This window comes from Eleutherodactylus coqui, chromosome 2, assembly GCF_035609145.1.
Source record: "Eleutherodactylus coqui strain aEleCoq1 chromosome 2, aEleCoq1.hap1, whole genome shotgun sequence".
Classification (NCBI taxonomy): domain Eukaryota; kingdom Metazoa; phylum Chordata; class Amphibia; order Anura; family Eleutherodactylidae; genus Eleutherodactylus; species Eleutherodactylus coqui.
In genome coordinates this window covers 48,103,640-48,127,822 of record NC_089838.1, presented here as the reverse complement: position 1 = coordinate 48,127,822, position 24,183 = coordinate 48,103,640, and the positions used below count along the sequence as shown (strand labels likewise).

The 24,183-nt window shown below is 49.0% G+C and overlaps 1 protein-coding gene across 2 annotated transcripts in view; it reads left to right on the top strand.

Annotated features, from left to right (window-relative positions):
* The window catches only part of HIPK2 (homeodomain interacting protein kinase 2), a 55,851-nt gene that overhangs the window by 24,244 nt on the left and 7,424 nt on the right, over positions 1-24,183 (top strand). For both annotated transcript variants that reach the window (XM_066590806.1, XM_066590805.1), the window contains exons 2-8: positions 7,779-8,859; positions 16,480-16,603; positions 16,825-16,944; positions 18,426-18,512; positions 20,021-20,205; positions 21,129-21,291; positions 21,369-21,495. In XM_066590806.1, coding sequence (XP_066446903.1) covers positions 7,781-8,859; positions 16,480-16,603; positions 16,825-16,944; positions 18,426-18,512; positions 20,021-20,205; positions 21,129-21,291; positions 21,369-21,495 — 1,885 coding nt within the window. In that variant the 5' untranslated portion in view covers positions 7,779-7,780. The remainder of the gene's footprint in view (positions 1-7,778; positions 8,860-16,479; positions 16,604-16,824; positions 16,945-18,425; positions 18,513-20,020; positions 20,206-21,128; positions 21,292-21,368; positions 21,496-24,183) is intronic.

Here is a 24,183-nt window from a genome sequence, read left to right as displayed (position 1 = left end):
ACTAGTGGGGTACTACAGGGGCCGGTTTTGGGTCCTATTCTTTTTAATATATTTATTAATGACCTGGTAGAAGGTTTGTGCAGTAAAATATCAATATTTGCTGATACAAAATATGTAAGGAAAATCACACAAGAGAGGACACAAGGAGATTGTAAGAGGATCAGGGAAGGGAAGTGCCAAATAAGATTTAACAATAGTAAATGTAAGGTTCTGCACATGGGCAGAGGAAATACATGTCACCATTATACACTAAATGGGAAACACTGACATGGAAAAGGACTTGGGAGTTTTATTACTGTAAGCTTAACTGGATCAACCAGTGTCAGGCAGCTGCTGCCAAGGCAAATAGGATCATGGGGTGCATCAAAAGAGGTCTAGGGGCACATGATGAGCACATTGTTCTTCTTCTTTTACAAGTCACTGGTCAGACCACACATGGAATATTGTGGACAATTTTGGGCACTGGTACTCAAGAAGGACATATCATAGCTTGAGCGGGTATAAAGTCAAGCAACTAAAATAATAAATGGAATGCGTGGCTTACAATACCTAGAGGTTATCAAAACTGGGGTTATTAAAGGGGTGGTCTCGCGAAACCAAGTGGGGTTATACACTTCCGTATGGCCATATTAATGCACTTTGTAATGTACATTGTGCATTAAATATGAGCCATACAGAAGTTATTCCACTTACCTGCTCCGTTGCTAGCGTCCTCGTCTCCATGGTTCCGTCTAAATTCGCTGGCAGCTTGCTTTTTTAGACGCGCTTGCGCAGTCCGGTCTTCTCCATTCAGCACGAGCCGCTTCAGTGTGCTCCCCGCTACAGCTCTTCTGCGCATGCGCAGACGAGCTGTCACTGATCGGGAGCGCGCTGAAGCGGCCATTCTGCACCATCCTCTGTTAGAGGAAGGTGCAGAAACTGGAGCTGCCCAGCGGAGAAGCCCAGCCCAGCCGCCCCGAGAAGCCTCCCAGGTAAGTGATGGGTCGGGGGTCGGGGGGCTGCCGCTGCGCCGGGGGGGGCTGCCGCTGCGCCGGGCTGCGCCGGGGGGGCTGTCGCTAGGCCGGGGGGGCTGTCGCTAGGCCGGGGGGGGCTGCCGCTGCGCCGGGGGGGCTGTCGCTAGGCCGGGGGGGCTGTCGCTAGGCCGGGGGGGGCTGCCGCTGCGCCGGGCTGCGCCGGGGGGGCTGTCGCTAGGCCGGGGGGGCTGTCGCTAGGCCGGGGGGGGGCTGCCGCTGCGCCGGGGGGGCTGTCGCTAGGCCGGGGGGGCTGTCGCTAGGCCGGGGGGGCTGTCGCTAGGCCGGGGGGGGCTGCCGCTGCGCCGGGGGGGCTGTCGCTAGGCCGGGGGGGGCTGCCGCTGCGCCGGGGGGGCTGTCGCTAGGCCGGGGGAGCTGTCGCTAGGCCGGGGGGGGCTGCCGCTGCGCCGGGGGGGCTGTGGCTAGGCCGGGGGGGGCTGCCGCTGCGCCGGGGGGGGCTGCCGCTGCGCCGGGGGGGGCTGTCGCTAGGCCGGGGGGGGCTGCCGCTGCGCCGGGCTGCGCCGGAGGGGCTGTCGCTAGGCCGGGGGGGGCTGCCGCTGCGCCGGGGGGGCTGTCGCTGCGATGGGGGGGGCTGTCGCTGCGATGGGGGGGGCTGTCGCTGCGATGGGGGGGGCTGTCGCTAGGCCGGGGGGGGGGGGGCTGTCGCTGCGCCGGGGGGGGCTGCCGCTAGGCCGGGGGGAACTAGCGCTGGGCTCCGGGGCCTTCACCTGGGCTGAGGGTCTAGCGCTGGGGAGCCGGGGGCTAGCGCCGCTTACCTGCTGCCTGGCGGTGGGCGTCTGGTCGGCGGCTGCGGGGCGTCGTGTTGCCATGGAGACACAGCTGGCGGCGTCTCGGGAGCGCGCACGTCGGGCTGCAGCGAGCGACGGGGAAAGAGCCGGCGGCCATCTTGAGGAAACTTTTATAAGTTGCTGGAACGGTAAGTACGAACCAGCTAGAAATGTCATTTACAGGGGGGCTTAGTAATGTGTGTTTAATGGGGGGGACTGGGCAAAAAAAAAAATTAACTGCTTCCTCGAGACATCTCCTTTAAGTTTACAAAAAGACTATGACTAACGACTATGTATAATATATCAGGGGTCAACACAGAGATATCTTCCATCCTCTATTATACTCAGGACTATAACAAGGGGGCGCTCTAATAACTGAGTAGATATATCAAGGATTGGTACAGAGATCTCCCCCATCATCTATTATACCCAGGATTGTAACAAGGGGGCGCTCTGTACCTCTAGAGGAAAGAAGGTTCTACATGACCTAGAAGAGGGTTCTTTACTGTAAGAGCAGTGAGACTAGGGAACTCTGTCTCAGGACATGGTGATGACAGATTCGATAAAATAGTTCAAGAGGGACCTGAACGCCTTTCTTGAGCGATACAATATTTTATGTTATCATTATTAACTTCAGGAGGGTCATTGATTCTCGATTGCTGGATTGGAGTCAGGATTTTTTTTCCCCTTAAATGGGAAAATTGGCTACTACCTTTTTATTAGGGTTTTTTTCTTGCCTTCCTCTGGATCAACATTGGGGGTGATAGGGTACATACTATGATACTATGTGTAAACAGGAGCAATAATTTGTAGAAGTTGATAATGTTGAAGATTCCAGATGCGCCTCCGGTTGAGGTCTTCTTTCTATCCTACAAGGAGGTGTGTGGTTCTGTGGATGAAACATGAAGGGTTAATGGACAGCAAGGTCCTGATGTCTCCGTGAGTCACCGACTGACTCATATGACATCACTGTGACATCACCAGACTTCATGTGCTGGATAATTGCTCTCAGTCATGCTAAATAGAACTCATCTCCCACCTGCTGAGCGTGGTAGACATGATTCAGCAGGAAGAAAATGTAAAATTATTGTTTGCGTAGCTGTCACTATTATCACATCCTGAAATCCGGCTTCTATCAGGGTAGAGAGCCTCTTTCCGTGTGTCCCCCCTTCTCTCTCTCTTTCCGTGTGTCCCCCCTTCTCTCTCTCTTTCCGTGTGTCCCCCCTTCTCTTTCTCTTTCCGTGTCCCCCCTTCTCTTTCTCTTTCCGTGTCCCCCCTTCTCTCTCTCTTTCCGTGTGTCCCCCCTTCTCTCTCTCTTTCCGTGTGTCTCCCCTTCTTTCTCTCTTTCCGTGTGTCTCCCCTTCTTTCTCTCTTTCCGTGTGTCTCCCCTTCTTTCTCTTTCCGTGTGTCCCCCGTTCTCTCTCTCTTTCCGTGTGTCCCCCGTTCTCTCTCTCTTTCCGTGTGTCCCCCGTTCTCTCTCTTTCCGTGTGTCCCCCGTTCTCTCTCTTTCCGTGTGTCCCCCGTTCTCTCTCTCTTTCCGTGTGTCCCCCGTTCTCTCTCTCTTTCCGTGTGTCCCCCGTTCTCTCTCTCTTTCCGTGTGTCCCCCGTTCTCTCTCTCTTTCCGTGTGTCCCCCGTTCTCTCTCTCTTTCCGTGTGTCCCCCGTTCTCTCTCTCTTTCCGTGTGTCCCCCGTTCTCTCTCTCTTTCCGTGTGTCCCCCGTTCTCTCTCTCTTTCCGTGTGTCCCCCGTTCTCTCTCTTTCCGTGTGTCCCCCGTTCTCTCTCTTTCCGTGTGTCCCCCGTTCTCTCTCTCTTTCCGTGTGTCCCCCGTTCTCTCTCTCTTTCCCTGTGTCCCCCGTTCTCTCTCTCTTTCCCTGTGTCCCCCGTTCTCTCTCTCTTTCCGTGTGTCCCCCGTTCTCTCTCTCTTTCCGTGTGTCCCCCGTTCTCTCTCTCTTTCCGTGTGTCCCCCGTTCTCTCTCTCTTTCCGTGTGTCCCCCGTTCTCTCTCTCTTTCCGTGTGTCCCCCGTTCTCTCTCTCTTTCCGTGTGTCCCCCGTTCTCTCTCTCTTTCCGTGTGTCCCCCGTTCTCTCTCTCTTTCCGTGTGTCCCCCCCTTCTCTCTCTCTCTTTCCGTGTGTCCCCCCCTTCTCTCTCTCTTTCCGTGTGTCCCCCCCTTCTCTCTCTCTCTTTCCGTGTGTCCCCCCCTTCTCTCTCTCTCTTTCCGTGTGTCCCCCCCTTCTCTCTCTCTCTTTCCGTGTGTCCCCCCCTTCTCTCTCTCTCTTTCCGTGTGTCCCCCCCTTCTCTCTCTCTCTTTCCGTGTGTCCCCCCCTTCTCTCTCTCTCTTTCCGTGTGTCCCCCCCTTCCCTCTCTCTCTTTCCGTGTGTCCCCCCCTTCCCTCTCTCTCTTTCCGTGTGTCCCCCCCTTCCCTCTCTCTTTCCGTGTGTCCCCCCCTTCCCTCTCTCTCTTTCCGTGTGTCCCCCCCTTCCCTCTCTCTCTTTCCGTGTGTCCCCCCCTTCTCTCTCTCTCTTTCCGTGTGTCCCCCCCTTCTCTCTCTCTTTCCGTGTGTCCCCCCTTCTCTCTCTCTTTCCGTGTGTCCCCCCTTCTCTCTCTCTTTCCGTGTGTCCCCCCTTCTCTCTCTCTTTCCGTGTGTCCCCCCCTTCTCTCTCTTTCCGTGTGTCCCCCCCTTCTCTCTCTTTCCGTGTGTGTCCCCCCCTTCTCTCTCTCTTTCCGTGTGTGTCCCCCCCTTCTCTCTCTCTTTCCGTGTGTGTCCCCCCCTTCTCTCTCTCTTTCCGTGTGTGTCCCCCCCTTCTCTCTCTCTTTCCGTGTGTGTCCCCCCCTTCTCTCTCTCTTTCCGTGTGTCCCCCGTTCTCTCTCTCTTTCCGTGTGTCCCCCGTTCTCTCTCTCTTTCCGTGTGTCCCCCGTTCTCTCTCTCTTTCCGTGTGTCCCCCGTTCTCTCTCTCTTTCCGTGTGTCCCCCGTTCTCTCTCTCTTTCCGTGTGTCCCCCGTTCTCTCTCTCTTTCCGTGTGTCCCCCGTTCTCTCTCTCTTTCCGTGTGTCCCCCCCTTCTCTCTCTCTTTCCGTGTGTCCCCCCTTCTCTCTCTCTTTCCGTGTGTCCCCCCCCTTCTCTCTCTCTTTCCGTGTGTCCCCCCCCTTCTCTCTCTCTTTCCGTGTCCCCCCCTTCTCTCTCTCTTTCCGTGTGTCCCCCCCTTCTCTCTCTCTTTCCGTGTGTCCCCCCCTTCTCTCTCTCTTTCCGTGTGTCCCCCCCTTCTCTCTCTCTTTCCGTGTGTCCCCCCCTTTTCTCTCTCTTTCCGTGTGTCCCCCCCTTCTCTCTCTCTTTCCGTGTGGCCTCCCCCCCCCTTCTCTCGCTCTTTCCGTGTGGCCTCCCCCCCCTTCTCTCGCTCTTTCCGTGTGGCCTCCCCCCCCTTCTCTCGCTCTTTCCGTGTAGCCTCCCCCCCCCCCCTTCTCTCGCTCTTTCCGTGTGGCCTCCCCCCCCTTCTCTCGCTCTTTCCGTGTGGCCTCCCCCCCCTTCTCTCGCTCTTTCCGTGTGGCCTCCTCCCCCCCTTCTCTCGCTCTTTCCGTGTGGCCTCCCCCCCTTCTCTCGCTCTTTCCGTGTGGCCTCCCCCCCCCCCTTCTCTCGCTCTTTCCGTGTGCCCCCCCCCCCCTTCTCTCGCTCTTTGCGTGTGGCCTCCCCCCCTTCTCTCGCTCTTTCCGTGTGGCGCCTCCCCCTTCTCTCGCTTTTTCCGTGTGGCGCCTCCCCCTTCTCTCGCTTTTTCCGTGTGGCCCACCCTTCTCTCGCTCTTTCCGTGTGGCCCACCCTTCTCTCGCTCTTTCCGTGTGGCCCACCCTTCTCTCGCTCTTTCCGTGTGCCCCCCCCCCTTCTTTCTCTCTTTTGTTCTATAATAAGAGTTTCATAACCCTGCTGTTTCCTATCTTCCTTTGTCCCCGGGTGCAGTATTATTATGAGGTGGTTGAGTTTTCTCAGTTCCCGGGGAGACAGCGAGGCCACCGTTGTCATGTGCGCCGCGCTCTGATATAAATATCGCTGTGAGAGGCAGCTTTGTAGCTCGGGATCCAGCGAGCCGGGAGATGTGAGCCTTTGTTCTCACACAAAGAAGCGCTGCAGAGGGCAGGAATCCACCCAGTAAACATCGCCTCACCAAAGTGACTCCAGCACAGACTGGCATCTTGCTACCCGGCCACCGTCTTGCTCCACTTTTTGGGTTGTCACTTTGAACATAATGAGACGTCTGGTCAGCATGGAAATGTTTATGGAAGAACTATAGAGGGGAAAAGTAAAGCACTCACTCCTCTGGTCACATATATCTGTAGTGTTGGGCAGAGCAGCTGGTAGCATGGGGCAGGTGGTGCGCAGGGCCCCAAAGTCGAGAGGTGTTGTGGTGTGCAAGAAGAGACGTATAGGAGACTTATCTGTAGTGCCCCCAGTGGACAGATCATTAAGAATAGATGTAAACCTGCAGTCCTATGCTTCCTGCTCAAGTTTACACAATCTATTACTCACGGTTATCAGCCATTTCAGAGAGGTTGACTATAGAGCAGAGGAATACCATCTATTACTCCTTGTTATCAGCCAGTTCACTTCTATTATCTATTATATAGAGAAGTGGGGGTGTTAAAGGGGATCCATAGCTGAAATCTAGTTGCTACATTGTTTTGATATGTGTCCCTTATTAAATCATGAAACCTAATAGATAATAAAAGTCTTGCCCAATCATCCCATATTGATAGGGTTGCCACCCGGCTAGTAAACCATCGACCCGGCCAGTAATTTGTCCAGAAGGCCCATGAAGGTATTTTTTTTGTACCGACCCTGTTGAAGACTGGAGTAAAATAATTACCTGCCCCGGGCAGCCCCGCCGGGTGGCAGCCAAACCTGACAGCGTATGCACTTAATCGAGGTTCCAATCCGGATACCGCGAGATGTACTCGCACAGAATTCTGGACTGCTCCCCCTTGTGTCTGTACTGCATACAATATACACAACCGATGGGAGTCCAAGTCCCTGTGTGAGTACAGTGGCAGAGTCTTCAACAGAGCTTTAGTTAAAAGGGTTGTCCAGTTGTCTACAGTTTATCCGTAGTAGATTGGCAGGGGTCAGTTGTGCAAGACCCCTACCAAACAGCTGTTCGCTAAGGGCCAGCACACTTGTGCACTGAGCTGATTCCTGCAGATAGCTCCATTCTTACTGCAGTGGCCAGGCTTGGTATTGCGGGCCAAGTTGCCATTCACTGCAATAGAAATTTTACCTGTAATACCAAACCTGGCCACTGCAGTAAGAACAGAGCTGTCTGCTTCCTACCAAAATTAGCTCCGTGCATAAGTCCACCGAACCTGCAAAAAGCTGGTCAGCAGGGATCCTGGATTACAAACCCCTGCTGATCTACTACTGAAGACTTAACCTGAGGATAAACCATTAAGAGTTAACAACTGGACAACCCCTTTAAATGAATGTACTGGCCTGCCTGGCTGCTGCATGGCTGCAGCTCCTGCTATGGGGGTCACTATTAGTACTGAGGGCTCTATAGGAGGCCACTATTAGTATTATGGCCACAGTGGGGGCTAAGATTACTACTGGGGCTACTGCGAGGGCATCCCTGTCGCTACCCGGGGCCACTGCGGGGGCATCCCTGTCGCTACCCGGGGCCACTGCGGGGGCATTCCTGTCGCTACCCGGGGCCACTGCGGGGGAATCCCTGTCGCTACTGCTGTGATGAGCCACACCCCAAACACGCCGCCTTTTACCTTGACTGGTATTATTTTGAGACGAAGGTGGCAACCCTACATACTGAGAGAATTCCCGCCCTGGCAAACCTAATTCATCCTAGCCTTACATCGTCTTCCCCCAATGATGATAGCGGATGGCGGGGGTGTATCTTTGTAATGTGCACTCAATGTAATGATGAAATCACATTGATGGTTTTTTTAAGACTTGTCCTTCAGCTACAGTTGTTTTGCTGTTTCCTCTACAGGTATGGCCTCTTCCTTGTACACGTTCTCCTCCCACGTCCTCCCGTTGTCGTCCTTCTGTAGCGTGAAGAAGCCAAAGTTGGAAGTGAGCTCCACCTGGGATATGACCGGATACGGCTGCCACAGCAAGGTCTACAACCCAGGCAAGAGCAGCTCTACGTCCGGGCAGCCGGTGCTCTCCCACGCTTCCCTCCTTCAAGCACCTTACGAGCAGGCGGTCATCTTCCCGACCAGCGCTGGTCACATTGGGGTGACCTCGTCTTCCAGTAGCGGTTCTTCAGCAGCGGCACCAGCGGGCGGTCAAACGCTCAGCGGCCCTCAGACCAACCTGATGCGTCGCAGCACGGTCAGCCTTCTGGACACCTACCAGAAGTGCGGCTTGAAGAGGAAGTGCGAGGAGCTGGACAACGGTAGCGTGCAGATCGTAGACGAACATCTTCCCATGACCCAAAACAATGCAAGCGGGGCCACGGCTGCAACCACCTCCACCGCCACCTCCAAGAACAGTGGCTCTAACAGCGAAGGTGACTACCAGCTGGTACAACACGAGGTTCTCTGCTCCATGACCAATACCTATGAAGTGCTGGAGTTCCTAGGGCGAGGCACCTTCGGGCAAGTGGTCAAATGCTGGAAAAGAGGCACCAATGAGATTGTAGCTATCAAAATCTTGAAGAATCACCCGTCCTATGCCAGGCAAGGACAGATCGAAGTCAGTATATTGGCACGGCTGAGCACGGAGAGCGCCGACGACTACAACTTTGTCCGGGCCTACGAGTGTTTCCAACACAAGAACCACACTTGCCTCGTCTTCGAGATGCTGGAGCAAAATCTCTACGACTTCCTCAAGCAGAACAAGTTCAGCCCGCTGCCACTCAAGTACATCCGACCGGTCCTGCAACAGGTGGGCACGGCGCTTATGAAGCTGAAGAGCCTCGGCCTCATCCATGCTGACCTCAAGCCGGAGAACATCATGCTGGTTGATCCTTCCAGGCAGCCGTATCGGGTCAAAGTTATCGATTTCGGCTCGGCAAGTCATGTGTCTAAGGCTGTGTGTTCCACCTACCTGCAGTCCAGATATTACAGGTGAGACCTGATCATGTGATTGGAATTTACTTAACCCTTTAGTGACTTGCCTATTTTGTTCCTTAAGGACCAAGCGATTTTTTTTTTCGTTGATATAACTGTATGAGGGCTTGTGGGGTTTTTTTGGGGGGGAGGGGTTGTATATTTTAATGGCCGCTCTCTGGGGTCCATGTAATGTGTTAGAGAACTTTTATTATACCCCCAGAGATTCCACCATTGTTTTGGAGTTCTGTTTTTACAGCGTTCACCATTTGGTAATAATATCAAGATGATTTTCTTATCTATCAGTACGATTATTGTAATACTAAATCTATCTATAATTTTTATTTTTTACTGTTTGTACAATAAAAATAATTTTTTTAAAAGACAAACAAAGTTGTAAACACCGCAGCATTCTAAGAAAAACAGCAATTCTGGAATTTCTTTTTTAAAATTATTTTTAACACATTGACCAAGTGAGAGCTATAAAGTATTTTTGTGTCTGGCTTGTTACAAACGTGGCAATACTCGTTATGTACCTCCTTTTAAAAAGAAAAAAAGTGGTATTTTATCTATTTAAAATGTTTTGTTTTTTTTTAACTGGATTTTTTTCTGTCAGTTAAACTTGATTGAACTTTTTTGACAATTTTTTTTTTAGTCCCTCAAGATGACTTTGATTGCTAAAATAGTACACTGCATCACTTATGTTAGTGCATTCTACTATGCCTATGATATCGCCCTATTAGGCTTTGACGGAGGAAGGGCCTTATAGGCTGAGTTACATGGCAGACTTGGAGGACTTTGTCAGGCTACCAGTGGAAACCCATTGGTACCTTGTGATCACACTGTGGGGTGCTGATGGGTGGCAAAAAAAGCCCCCTTCCCCTGTTTGCGTACATGCTGCAGTTTCTATTGATTGTTGCATGTAAAGGTTTAAACTGCCAGGATCTGAGATTTCTCTGTTCCTGGCTGTTAGAGCAGGAGCTGGGCTGTCACTAGTCCGCCAAGCAACGCCTTAAAAAAAAATGTATGTGCAGGTTTAAAGCTTGTTACTGAGGTCAGTAAAAAGGCATATTGTGGTCATAAAGAGGTTAAGAGGGGATCCTACAAGTAATTTGTGTACGCTTCTCCGCAGGCGTCCATGAGTAGCAGGAAGCGGATACAACTTCCTGGGACTACTCCTGTCTCCTGAATTGATGGTCACCCAGACAGGAAGTTGTCATCAGTTGCTAAGCAACTATTAGGATTTCTAAGACTCGGAGAAGTAGGTCCAGATTCTGCCAGAGTCTGTAAATACTTGCGGGGAAGAAGGGCGGCGTTCCCCTTTAAGAGGATCACCTGCTGGGATCTAATCTGCTGGATCTCCACTTGCATTAATGTCACCGCTAATCCTTCTAGGTGCGCTGCTGGCAAAAATAGACTGTAATCGTGAGAGGCACGCAAACCGCGAGATAATGCCACCGTACAGCGCGTCTGTAGTGTGCCCACGTAGCCATCTGCTTTGCCCGGGCAACACGAGAGCTATCACTGCCAATCTTCAGGAGATGCCCCGAGAGCCGTCCGCAGGTGGCCCCGAGAGCCGTCCGCAGGTGGCCCCGAGTCCTTCTAAGGAAATTCACCATTACATGGTTCAGTATCTAGTGTTCTGGGGGTCTCTGAGGCTGGATCACACATGAGAGGCTTGACTACGTAGCTCAGTGGATAGTAACGTGATGGGATTAGATACACATCCCTGTAGACAGTCTCATGCAGGATAGGATTAGATACACAGCCCTGCAGACAGTATCACGCGGGATGGTTTTAGATACACAGCCCTGCATACAGTATCACACGGGATAGGATTAGATACAGTGATACTGCAGCAGACTGTGAAGCTGACTTGATATAGATTATATATGCTGTAACCCTTCATGTGCTGTTGTGCTCTTCGAGATTAATGAAGTTAATCAGCGCCTTTTTTCCCGGCTCCCTCATTGCCGGCGCTGTTTGTGCACGCCGCTCACGACTGTCGCCTAATACTGGGATTCTGCAGCACAGTGCGGATGGCGGCGGCTCCCCCCCTGCTGGCAGCTGCTGTGGCGCCTGGAGAAGAAGGATGGAGGTGACAGCGGAGAGTCCTCCCAACCACTCTGATTGCTTCCCACAGTCAGACCTGCCACGTACGGCTAGTGCCCAGCTCTGCATCCTACCGCTGCTCGCTGTAAGAGATCATTCACGCAGATGCAATATTCGTCCCTGAAATCTGCCGCATTTTCAGCGCATATTGGGACCTGATGGCGTTTTATTTATTTTTGCACATGCATTCATTGTGTTTTTTATGTTCGCAAAAAAAAATGCAGGAAGGTCCTATTGATTTTGATTTCAGCCTTCAAGTAGGCGTACCGCGCTTATTCACGGCGATTGTATGCAATCCCACTGACTTTAAGGGCTTATTCTCACGGGCGCATGCAGTTTTCAGTCCATGAACATGTGGCGTATTCCCTGCACATATGACCCTGGAAAGGTTTTTTGTGCGCATGTTAACTGCGTTTTTCACTCGCGCAAAAAAAAACCCAAAAAGCAACGCTTTCCTACAGGTCACATTTTTTATGTACTAATCCACATATGTTGTGCGTATTTGTGCAGCCACATTTGACTGCTTGGGCAATTTTGGTCAATAATACGGACCGACATAGGAAACGCTGTTTTGGGGCGGGTTTTTCACACAGGTAAAAAAACCACGTCTGAATACCCCAATACATATCAGTGGGACTCGAGCTCTCCGTCTTCTGCGTGTAAGAAATATGTGCATAATACGGAGCACAAATTCGCCCGTGTGTATGAGGCGTATTTTAGCGCCACATCATGTGCGGATTTTTTACGCACGTAACACAGGGTGAGTAGAACGCATTGATTTCAGAGGTTTATTCACATGTGTAAATTTTGCATCAGATCTTCGGCCGCATGACAATAAACGCTGCATTTCCTGTTTTGCTTCGTATTACGAACCATAAGAGCCCATTGAAATAAAATACGTAGTGACTATTTGGCACAATTCACCAAAACGGCGTTCTCCACATCGGAAGAAAAATATGTTTTATGTTTTACACACTTTGGGCTCCGTCCTCGCGGTTTTTAAAAGTGTCTAGAAAAAGGGACGTAACTAAGAGGACTCGTAAAATACACCAAACTTCTAAGCGTGCAACATTTTTTGCGGTACAAAACATTGGTGTAAGGCCCACCAGCCAAAATAAGGTCTCCTTCACAGGAACGTATGGTTACAGTGTAGTGTGGGTTTTGCGCTCGTGATATGCTGCACCAATTATTGTTGCCGCTTGCACATACGTTCGCAATAAAAATCACTGTATGTTCTATCTTGGCGCTTATGGCATGCACACACATGTCAAGATGATGCATGGCGTTCAGCGGCATGCAGCTAATTACGCTCGTATGAATGGCTGTATTTAAACAGGCAAATGTGTGATATCGGTCTGAGAAACTCGAATATCACTCTTGTAAAATTTTGATTTTTCTATGCGAGTACGAAACAATTTATGAGAAAATTGTATTGCTAAACGTACGATTTTCACTCGGATGGAATTTGCATGTTTTTTTAAACTCGCCCTTGTAAATAATACGGCATAAGGCTCGACTTTCACGGATGGGTGCACGATTGGTCTGAAACCGATATCTCACTCCAAGGGCTTATACACATGAACACATTTGTACAGCGTATTGCGCACGCAAAAGTAGCTAGCTGTGAATAGAACCTATTGATTTCAGCGGGTTTGTTGCTGTGAGCGTATTTTTCACGCGCATTTCATTCGTGCAAAGAAATATACAGCATGTTCTATTTTAAAGTAAATTAACTTATTTGCCCGTTGGAATCAGTGGAAGCATGTTGGCGTTTTATTTTTTTTTAAATAATGCACGATATGTGCACAGGCTATTATTTATGTGCATTTTTCACCTACATGAAAATCGCATGTGTGAATAGTAAAAATGAAAACAAAAATTGAGTCACTCCCCTCGGAAAATAGGCGGGTTTTCTTTTTTTTTTTTTTTTTGGCATTCCAGCCCCCCCATCTTTACAGAACTTATTGCTCATCCAGAAAATTATGCGCTATTTTTAATGACAGAAAGTCAATACAGATTCATTACTCGCTGTAAATGTACTATTGGGTATACGTTTTTTTTCTCCCTACGGTGAGTAGTCGCATAGTCGGCTCTGCTATTCTGTCTAGATGGTCGCACTGGTGATGACACGGCTCGGATACACCTGCATTGCAGTGCGATTCCTCCAGAGACATCTACTATTCCGAGAGTTTTGAGATTTACGTTCTGTACCTGTAGAAAGTCTTCATGTCTGCCGCTGCCACCACATGTGCTGCCTGGCCCTTCACATGCTTCTGTGGTGTACAAATCCTCACTGTAAGCGGAATGTCTGCCATTATTGGAGCTGTAGTTCCACCAGTACTGGTTGTCAGCCAAGAATTTAATAATAAACAGCCAAATATGGATGATTTATATTAAAGGGCCATTCTGGATCAGCATTATTTATATTTAAGCATTCCAGATCAATGTTACTCCTGTTACAGGAATGTTCTTGATCATGCCATCTGTGACAGCCTTGTATGATATTACAGGGATGCTCTGGAACAGCCTTGTATGATATTACAGGGATGCTCTGGAACAGCCTTGTATGATATTACAGGGATGTTCTGAATCAGTGCCAAGTATGATATTACAGGGATGTTCTGGATCAGCCTGCTATATGATATTACAGGGATGTTCTGGATCAGCCTGCTATATGATATTACAGGGATGTTCTGGATCAGCCTGCTATATGATATTACAGGGATGTTCTGGATCAGCCTGCTATATGATATTACAGGGATGTTCTGAATCAGCCTGCTATATAATATTACAGGAATATTCTGGGTTAGCCTGGTATATGATGATATAAGGATGTTCTAGAGCAGAGACTGTTATGTTGCAGGGATCTTCTGGATCGGCCTGGCAAATGATAATACTGAGATTTTCTAGAGCAGCCCGGTATATGTTATTAGGGATGTTCCAGAGTAGCGTGTGATAGTACAGAGATGTTCTGGATCAGCGCCAGGTATGCTAGTACAGGGATGTTCTGGAGCAGCCTGGTAGGTATTATAGTGAGTGCAGAAACAGATGGTGAATTTCGACAGATCCTGGGATAAAATTATCCAACTTCTCTTTTATTAATTAAAACCGGCAGATACGCATTTGGGGTAGACCCCTTCATCAGTCAGGCTGGAGGATAAACCCGAAAGTCCTGGTGGTACCAGAAGTCATGGGAGGGCCCGTCCAGGGAGCACCAGGAGAAGTGGTAATGGTAGTATGTATTATAGGGATGTTCTAGATCAACCTGGTATATGATGATATAGGGATGTACTGGATCAGTCTGGTTTATGATATTAGGGATGATCTGGATCAGACTGGTATATAATGATATAGGGATGTTTTGATGCAGCCTGGTACACGATGCTATAGGGATGTTCTGGTTCAGCCTGGTACATGATGATATAGGGATGTTCTGGTTAAGCCTGGTACATGATGATATAGGGATGTTCTGGTTTAGCCTGGTACATTGTGATATAGGAATGTTCTGGAGCAGCCTGGTACATTGTGATATAGGGATGTTCTGGTTCAGCCTGGTATATGATGCTATAAGGATGTTCTGCTTCAGCCTGCTACATGATAATATAGCGATGTTCTGGTTCAGCCTGCTACATGATATAGGGATGTTCTGGTTCAGCCTGCTATATGATGATATAGGGATGTTCTGGTTCAGCCTGCTACATGATGATATAGGGATGTTCTGGTCCGGCCTGCTACATGATGATTTAGGGATGTTCTGGTTCAGCCTGCTACGTGATGACTTAGGGATGTTCTAGTTCAGCCTGCTACACGATCATTTAGGGATGTTTTAGTTTAGCCTAGTACATGATGCTATAGGGATGTTTTAGAGCAGCCTAGTACATGATGATATAGGGATGTTCTGGTTCAGCCTGGTACATGATGATATAGGGATGTTCTGGTTCAGCCTGGTACATTGTGATATAGGGATGTTCTGGAGCAGCCTGGTATATGATGATATAGGGATGTTCTCGTTCAGCCTGGTACATGATGATATAGGGTTGTTCTGGAGCAGCCTGGTATATGATGATATAGGGATGTTCTCGTTCAGCCTGGTACATGATGATATAGGGTTGTTCTGGAGCAGCCTGGTATATGATGATATAGGGATGTTCTCGTTCAGCCTGGTACATGATGATATAGGGATGTTCTGGTTTAGCCTGGTACATGATGATATAGGGATGTTCTGGTTCAGCCTAGTACATGATGCTATAGGGATGTTTTTTAGAGCAGCCTCGTATATAATGATATAGGGATATTCTCGTTCAGCCTGGTACATGATGATATAGGGATGTTCTGGTTTAGCCTGGTTTATGATATTAGGGATAATCTGGATCAGACTGGTATATAATGATATAGGGATGTTTTGATGCAGCCTGGTACATGATGCTATAGGGATGTTCTTGTTCAGCCTGGTACATGATGATATAGGGATGTTCTGGTTCAGCCTGGTACATGATGATATAGGGATGTTCTGGTTCAGCCTGGTACATGATGGTATAGGGTTGTTCTGGAGCAGCCTGGTATATAATGATATAGGGATTTTCTGGTTCAGCCTGGTACATTGTGATATAGCGACGTTCTGGAGCAGCCTGGTATATAATGATATAGGGATGTTATGGTTCAGCCTGCTACATGATGATCTAGGCATGTTCTAGTTTAGCCTGCTACATGATGATATAGGGATTTTCTGGTTCAGCCTGGTATATTGTGATATAGGGATGTTCTGGATCAGCCTGGTATATAATAATATAGGGATGTTCTGGCTCAGCCTGGTACATGATGATATAGGGATGTTCTCGTTCAGCCTGGTACATGATGATATAGGGATGTTCTGGTTCAGCCTGCTACATGATGATATAGGGATGTTCTGGTCCAGCCTGCTACATGATGATATAGGGATGTTGTGGTCCAGCCTGCTACATGATGATATAGGGATGTTCTGGTCCAGCCTGCTACATGATGATATAGGGATGTTCTGGTCCGGCCTGCTACATGATGATATAGGGATGTTCTGGTCCGGCCTACTACATGATGATATAGGGATGTTCTGGTTCAGCCTGCTACATGATGATATAGGGATGTTCTGGTCCGGCCTGCTACATGATGATATAGGGATGTTCTGGTCCGGCCTGCTACATCATGACATTGGGATGTTCTAGAGCAGCCCAGTATATAGTTATATAAGGATGTTCTGGAGCAGCCTGGTACATATTAGTGATGTTGTAGAGCAGCGCCATGTATGATATTACTGGGATGTTCTCACTCGGCATATCTGATGTTCCTTCACCCTGACCTCCAGATGATGCAGAGCTGAGATTTGCAAGATTGAAATCTCATTTACTAGTTAAGGGGGATTAACCCTTTGTAGAGATCTGATGCCCCCCAAGGAGCATGCCCACTTGGGTTGCATTAACCCTTTGTGTGTCCCTCTCTGTCATTATAACGATTGGTGATTACAGTCTGATCACTGCATTCTCTCTCCCGCAGGGCTCCGGAGATTATACTGGGGTTACCCTTTTGTGAAGCCATCGACATGTGGTCTTTAGGATGTGTGATTGCTGAGCTGTTTTTGGGGTGGCCTCTGTATCCTGGGGCCTCTGAATATGATCAGGTGAGTTGTCTTTAGCAGGTCCTGTGTACACTGAGGTTCTGCATATGTGTTGTGCAATTAATTAGTCTGTTGCTCCCTGTTATCCGCCAGTCCAGGTGGGGGAGATAAATGACAGGATGTGTAGAGTCCTCCCTGGTCACTACTTGACTTGACTTTCACCTGCACTGTTAGGATCAGTGGCCCTTTAAGGATCTATCATTATGTTCCATCTCTCCTGACAGATCCGGTACATCTCCCAGACTCAGGGTTTGCCTGCCGAATATCTCCTCAGCTCCGGGACGAAGACAACCAGGTTCTTTAATCGTGATGGCGACTCCCCGTATCCGCTGTGGAGACTGAAGGTGGGAGGAGTTTTGACTATATGATGAGTACCAAGACCACCAGGGTTACATGACCAGCCTGACGCCTCACAGGCAGAAAGCGCATTTACTTTTCTGTCGCTGCCTGAGGACTACTTGCTCGAGGCGGGACAACTTGTATTTTTCACTGGGAATACTTAATGTACTAAAAAACTTTTTTTTCAAAAATGGTGTGAAATGGGTAAAAAAAACGAAATACTGCCTTCTTTGAGGGGGTCTTGTTTTTACGGCGTATAGATGGGGCAAAAATGACCCTATAACTTTATTCTGAAGGTTGGTACATTTACCGCAATACAAAATTTATAGTTTGTTTTTTTTCTGTATTATTGCAAAAGTAAATCCATTTTTTTCCCAATGACGTTTTCTGACCACCATAACTTTTTTTTTTTTTTTTTCCGCCGGCACAGTTGTGCGCGGCTCGTTTCTCGCGGGATGACCTGTAGCTTCTTCTGGTACTATTTTGGAGTAAATATGACTTTTTGATTGCATTTTAGTAAACCTTTTTTATTGGAGCCAAAAAAGCGCAATTGTCAAGTTGTGTTTTTATTTTTATTTTTCCTGCCGACGTTCACCGTGCAGGTAAATAATGCATTACTTTATCGATCGGACTTTTACGGATACGGTAATACCAAATTTGTTTGGGGGATTTCTTTATTTTGATATTTTAAATTACATCTATGGGAACAGGAGGGATTTTTTAACTTTGATTACCTTTTATTTTTTTTTAATAATAAATCTTTTACTTTATTTTTTCCTTATTTTTTTTTAACATTTTTACAAATTGCAGTTGTATAATCGCTCACCTGTATAATGCAATACATTCAGGCGGCTACCATCTTCTACCGGGGGGACGTTCGGAACCACCAAACTCCAATGGGGCATTGAAATGCCACTGTCAGATTTGATGGTGACATTGAAAGGGTTAACAGATTTGGTGCAACGGGAAATCTGCATAAAATGCGCCTCAGAATCCGCATCATTTGTGCAGATATTAACACGGACTTTGGTGCGGATCCGCAGTAGAACACACTCCTTCAACTGAAAGGGCGAAACCTGCGGTGAAAAAATGTGTCGAATTCCGCACTAAGTGGCCTATCACTTCTTGACGCAGAAATGCATGGAAAGCGAATTTTTCACATCAGATTCCCAGGCGGATCTGCACCAAAAGCCGCAGTTTAAAGACGCAGATTTTGTTGTGGACTTTTGCCGTGGAAAAATTGCACATGAATGCCGCCTCTAATCCCTGAAAGGAAAACTGCCTTTGTTGCCCTTAGCAACCAGTCAGAGCGCAGCTTGCATTTCTCAAACTACTGTGGTATAATGAAAGCTTTGCCGCGATTGGTTGCTATGGCAACAGACAGGTTTCCTTTTAGACAGCTTCATAAATTTTCGCCATTATTTGTACACTTGCACAGGGCAATGAAATGGCGCATAACGGGTTTGCTCTCGCTTTTCTCCTGCAGACGCCCGATGATCACGAGTCTGAGACCGGCATCAAGTCCAAGGAAGCCAGAAAGTACATCTTCAACTGCTTGGATGATATGGCGCAGGTACGTCCACGTGCAAGAACGCTCGGAGGGGGGGCTGTATGAGGGCCATGACAACCCTTCCTGTTCTGTGTGTCTTCTATAAGATTATGTAGTATGAAGTGCCGTAACTTTCTGCTTCCTGTCAGTGAATGGAAGCATTTGTGATTTACATTTGGAGGCTGAAGACTTGTCCTGACCCCCTGACACAGCTGTATAGCTGTTACAGTGTATTGGAGCTATCGCTGGATGATAGCAAGGGTGTTTTGTTCACTGACAGCAAGTGGAGATCTTGAAAAAGTAAAAAAAAAACAGGTCTGGTCAAAATATTTACTTTTTACAAAATAGATTTTTGGCGGTCCCATCCACAGAATCTGCCACCTCCGAGCCCCGCACCTACCTGGAGTTATATCCTGCTGCGAGGATATAAATAGCTGAGCACCCTGCGCTGCGCCATTTCCCTATCTATCATTGAAGCCAATGATAGTTACGCAAAACGTGCCACGCAACGTGCTCTATTGCTTCCCTAACCGCTTTACAATTCAATGTTGTTTGCGTAACTCTCATTGACTTCTATAGGTGTTACAGAAACGGCGCAGCTCAGCTATTTCCATCCTCCCACTCACCTGCTCATTTTATGATCAATGGTGTTGCCGTTTCCGCCATGTATGACCGAGATGGGAACGACAACGCCCTTTAATTTTAAAGGGAGTCTGCGCCATTGCTTACATTGCACAGATTTTAAATGGCATTGCAGTAAAAACGTTGACTCATCTCTTCTTGACGCAGATTCCGAGCGCCGGACAATTTACGCTGGATTTTTTTCGCGGCATGTGGATTTGACTGGTAGGGTACAATCCCACGGCAGAAGGCTTTGGCACGGATTTACACACAGAATTTGCTCTGTCAATGGAATTGCGAAGCTGAAACTATAAAGTGACATGCCAGTTTTCTTTACTTTCCGCATTGTTTCAGTATCCGCATTCCGTACGCGGATTTAGCCCATTGACGGGGCAAATGCCGCATGTGGATTCGTGCCAAAAACCATAGCAGAATGCCATGGATTTTGACATGATTTTTAATGCAGAATTCGCTGCAGTGAATTTCACCGTCTCCACGTATCCTTCCATTGATTTGTAATGGAAAACTGTGTCCATGTTTTGACTATATGTTTTTTCCCAATGCGCATTTTAAATAGAGGTCGCTGGAAAAAAAATGTGTCGTCAAGACATTGACACTGTTTCCCATTTTAAATCGATGAGACACTCAAGTAGTTTGGCGCACAAAATATGGCGTGTGAACGTACCCTTATATGAGGTTTAGCAGGGGATTTCTACTTCAGATCCCCTTCATCTAATTCACATAGAACTGGAGACCCGCTTTAGCGCAAGTTCTGCGCTTCGGGCTGACATGACGTTATAACCGCCTGCTCCGTTATTTTGGACTCCGCTGTTGTTGGGCGGCTTGGGAATAGTTCTGTGATCTGGACCGGACTTACTGATGGTTTTTGCTGCCGTATTTCCTTAATGCAGGTGAATATGACCTCGGATTTGGAAGGCAGCGACATGCTGGTAGAGAAGGCGGACAGAAGAGAATTCATCGACCTTCTCAAGAAAATGCTGACCATCGACGCTGATAAGAGAATAACCCCCATCGAGACGCTGAACCATCCGTTCGTCACAATGACGCATCTCCTGGATTTCCCGCATAGCTCACAGTACGGTGTCTTCCTGGTACCTTGGTGGGGAAGGGGGGGCTGATGGGCACACAAGAATACGGACGGGTTCATAAGTAAAACGATTCAGTTGAGAAATGTGAACTTCCAGCCATTCTCTAATGTTCTATCGCCCCCTGCAGGAAACGAGGTGCATTGAATATATTTTTCGTTTCTCGGTGTTCTTCCTAAGCCTTTCTCTGTGGGTTGTCAGATGGCCGCGAGGGGGGTGGGGGTTAACACCAGTCTGAGTACTTGAGACTCTTATGCCATGAGGCAAGTTGGGTTGGGAAGCGTCATCTCTATGATCGGGGATGGAACGTTTTCCTTATGTAATATGTCATAGGGTGGGCAGCGTCTGTGAGCGTCTCTGGCAGCGTCGGTTTCACACGGGCGAGACTTTCACGCAAATCTTGTGAGTTGCGAGACACACAAAACTCGCGTGAACAAGAACTCCATCCTTTTAAATGAAGTCATACACATGAGCGATGCTGCGAGGAAACAAAACGCAGCATATCCTTGTTTTTTTCGCCCATTGATTTCTATGGGACGTTAAATACATTGCATGGTTGTCGCACGCCGTGCAATGCGGGGTTTTCCATTGAAATTAATGGGAAACTCTTCCGATCCTCTATTACGCGTGAAACATGCGAGAGGAATGGAATGTCACAGAAGCAATGCAAGGTGTTTTTGCAGAAAATCGCCTCGCATTTGCGGGTAAAACACTCATTGATGGGTGAGATATCGCGCTTGCCCATGTGAAACTGGCCTAATGCTCTTCTTCATCATGTGATTTTTGAGTTCATTCAGTAATGCTGCCTCTTTTTCGTCTCTCTCCCCCCTCGCCCTTTGGTCTTCTCCATTCGCCCTTTACTGCATCTTTTTGCCCCCTCCGGCTTCTTCCACCCCGCTCTTTCTCTATGCAGCGTAAAGTCTTGCTTCCAGAATATGGAGATCTGCAAGAGACGGGTGAATATGTACGACACTGTGAACCACAGCAAGACCCCCTTTATCACCCATGTGGCCCCCAGCACCTCCACCAACCTCACCATGACGTTCAGCAACCAGCTGAATACTGTGCACAGCCAGGTAAGTGCCCCCTGCCCCGCCCTCTGCACTGGCCATCTTTGTCTATACCTCTCTAATCAGCTCTTCGCTTGTCTCAGCCCTCTGCGGCCTCTATGGCAGCCGTCGCCCAAAGAAGCATGCCCCTCCAGACAGGAGCGACGCAGATCTGTGCCCGGCCTGACCCCTTCCAGCAGGCTCTGATCGTCTGTCCTCCAGCTTTCCAAGGTAAGAGTGCTGCAGCTCGTGGTTGAGGGCGCACAGGGCCCTGAGAGTCAGGTTTTGCCAAAAAGTGTATGAGAAATGATAATCTATTTTATTTATGTAGCACTTGTACATTGTGCAGCACTTTACATCACAGCAATGGAGAGACTTAAAGGGGTTATCCAGGATTATAACAACTTGTCTACTTTCATCCAAAACAGCACCACACCTGTTAACAGGTTGCATCTGGTATTGCAGCTCACACCTCATTAAATATAGTCGGGCATGAAGGCTCTAGTACCCTGTTGTACCGCCTCTAGCTTGGATACAAGATGTGATACGGGGAGCATCGAGGCTCTAGTACCCTGTTGTACTACCTCTAGCTTGGATACAAGATGTGATAAGGGCGGGCATGGAGGCTCTAGTACCCTGTTGTACCGCCTCTAGCTCGGATACAAGATGTGATACGGGGAGCATGGAGGCTCTAGTACCCTGTTGTACTACCTCTAGCTTGGATACAAGATCTGATATGGACAGGCATGGAGGCTCTAGTATCCTGTTGTTCTGCCTTTAGCTGGATACAAGATGTGATACGGGTGGGCATGGAGGCTCTAGTATCCTGTTGCACTGCCTCTAGATTGTATAGAAGATGTAATACAAGCGGGCATGGAGGCTCTACTACCCTGTTGGGCGCCTCTAGCTTGGATAAAAGATGTGATACAGGTGGGCATGGAGGCATACAGGTTCTGTATGGTATCCTGCAGCATATCAGACCACATTTGCTGTAACTGAGCCTCTAGATCGTGTAATCTCGTAGGCTGTGGAAGTTGGTGTCCGATATATGTTCTATTAGTGATAAATCTGGCGACGGTGCAGCCACGGAAGTGTGACAATGTTGTAGGGGCTCCTATGACCCCCTTGTGTGTGTGTGGGCTGAAAGCCGCCATAAGAGGCACACGTGTGTGCAGGATGTCCTGAACATCATTGTCCCTTGTACCACTACTAGGGGGGACTGACTGTCGAATGTGATGGCCCCCTGACCATCACACCAGCAGGGGGCAGTGTGCTGCTCCACAACAAAAGCAGGATTGAGGCACTCACCCCGAGGTCTCCAGACATGAATACGGCCGTTGTCAGTGCCCTAACTAAACCTGGATTCATCACTGAAGACAACCCGGTTCCCCTCCATAGTGTCCAGTTTCATCGTTCAGTCATCACTGCAAACGGAGACGACGGTGGGGGCCAGAGCCTGTACATGTAATGGGGGCCATGAGACCAAAGGTTCTTCAGCCAAGTGCCTGCAAATGGTTCGGAGAGACACAGGAGTGTAACAAGGGCGCCCCCTGTCTCTGGATGGCGGACAATGGAACAGTTGGAGCTGCTGGTGCTTGTCGGACGATCAGATGCTCCTCTCTACTGATGGTCTGTGGGGATGTCCTGAGCCCAATAGCTTGTGTGCCCTCACACATCCACTGGTCCCAACACCTCCTAACAGTCTGGTCAGGCGCTCCTCTCTATTGGTGGTCTGTAGGGGTGTCCTGAGCCCAGTCACCTTGTGTGTCCCCATCCACGGGTCCCAACACCCCCTAACAGTCTGGTCAGGCGCTGCTCTCTATTGGTGGTCTGTAGGGCGCAGCCTGAGCCTAGTCACCTTGTGTGCCCCCATCCACTGGTCCCAACACCCCCTAACAGTCTGGTCAGACGCTCCTCTCTACTGGTGGTCTGTAGGGATGTCCTGAGCCCAGTCACCTTGTGTGTCCCCATCCACTGGTCCCAACACCTCCTAACAGTCTGGTCAGGCGCTCCTCTCTATTGGTGGTCTGCAGGGGGTGTCCTGAGCCCAGTCACCTTGTGTGCCGCCATCCACTGGTCCCAACACCCCCCAACAGTCTGGTCAGATGCTCCTCTCTACTGGTGGTCTGCAGGGGGCATCCTGAGCCCGGTCACTTTGTGTGCCCTCACACATCCGCTAGTCCCAACACCTCCTAATAGTTTGGACAGAACGGCCCGGTGGGGGACAATTCATTGATACGACCATTCAGCTTCTAACACCCGTATAATGAGCCCCTTTCAAACTCTGGTAACGGGGTGAAATCTCTCCTCTGCATCAGAGAGGAGTCTAGTGGTCAACAAGCAGAAGAAGAGGTCACTACACATAAGGAGCCTCCGAGAGCCTTTTATAGGCTGAGGGGGGGGGGGGGCACTTTTGGGGCCTCCGGTGACAAGACCTTCACCCAATCACCACAATTCTCATCGTTTGCACGGCTATGTCGACGAAAAATAATAGTTATGAATTTTGAAAAGTGGAGATGAAAATTGTTGCATCTTTAGGCAGCGTCACCAAAGGCTTAAACAGGGGTTTTTGGTAATGAAATACGGAGGGAATGGGAAGGAAGGAGGAAAAAGAAGTTAAAGCAACCTTCGGGGCCAAGAGAATCAAAGATGGTGGTAGCGTTTCTCTGAGTGCCTGATGAACACTATATACATCATTAGCATAAGACATTACACCTGCTGTGATTGGCCAGTGCTGTCCCTGTGAGCCGTGCCAACCAGTCAGCAGCATGTAGCATCAGGTAGTCAAAAGAAGTGGTGCAGCCATCTTTGTTGTTCCAGGTCTGGTGGGTTGCTTTAAGGACCCCACACAATCCTGAGAATGTAAGGGGCCAAAGTGATGGGTTTCTAGGTTGTTTCTTGCACAGTAGCGCCCCCAGC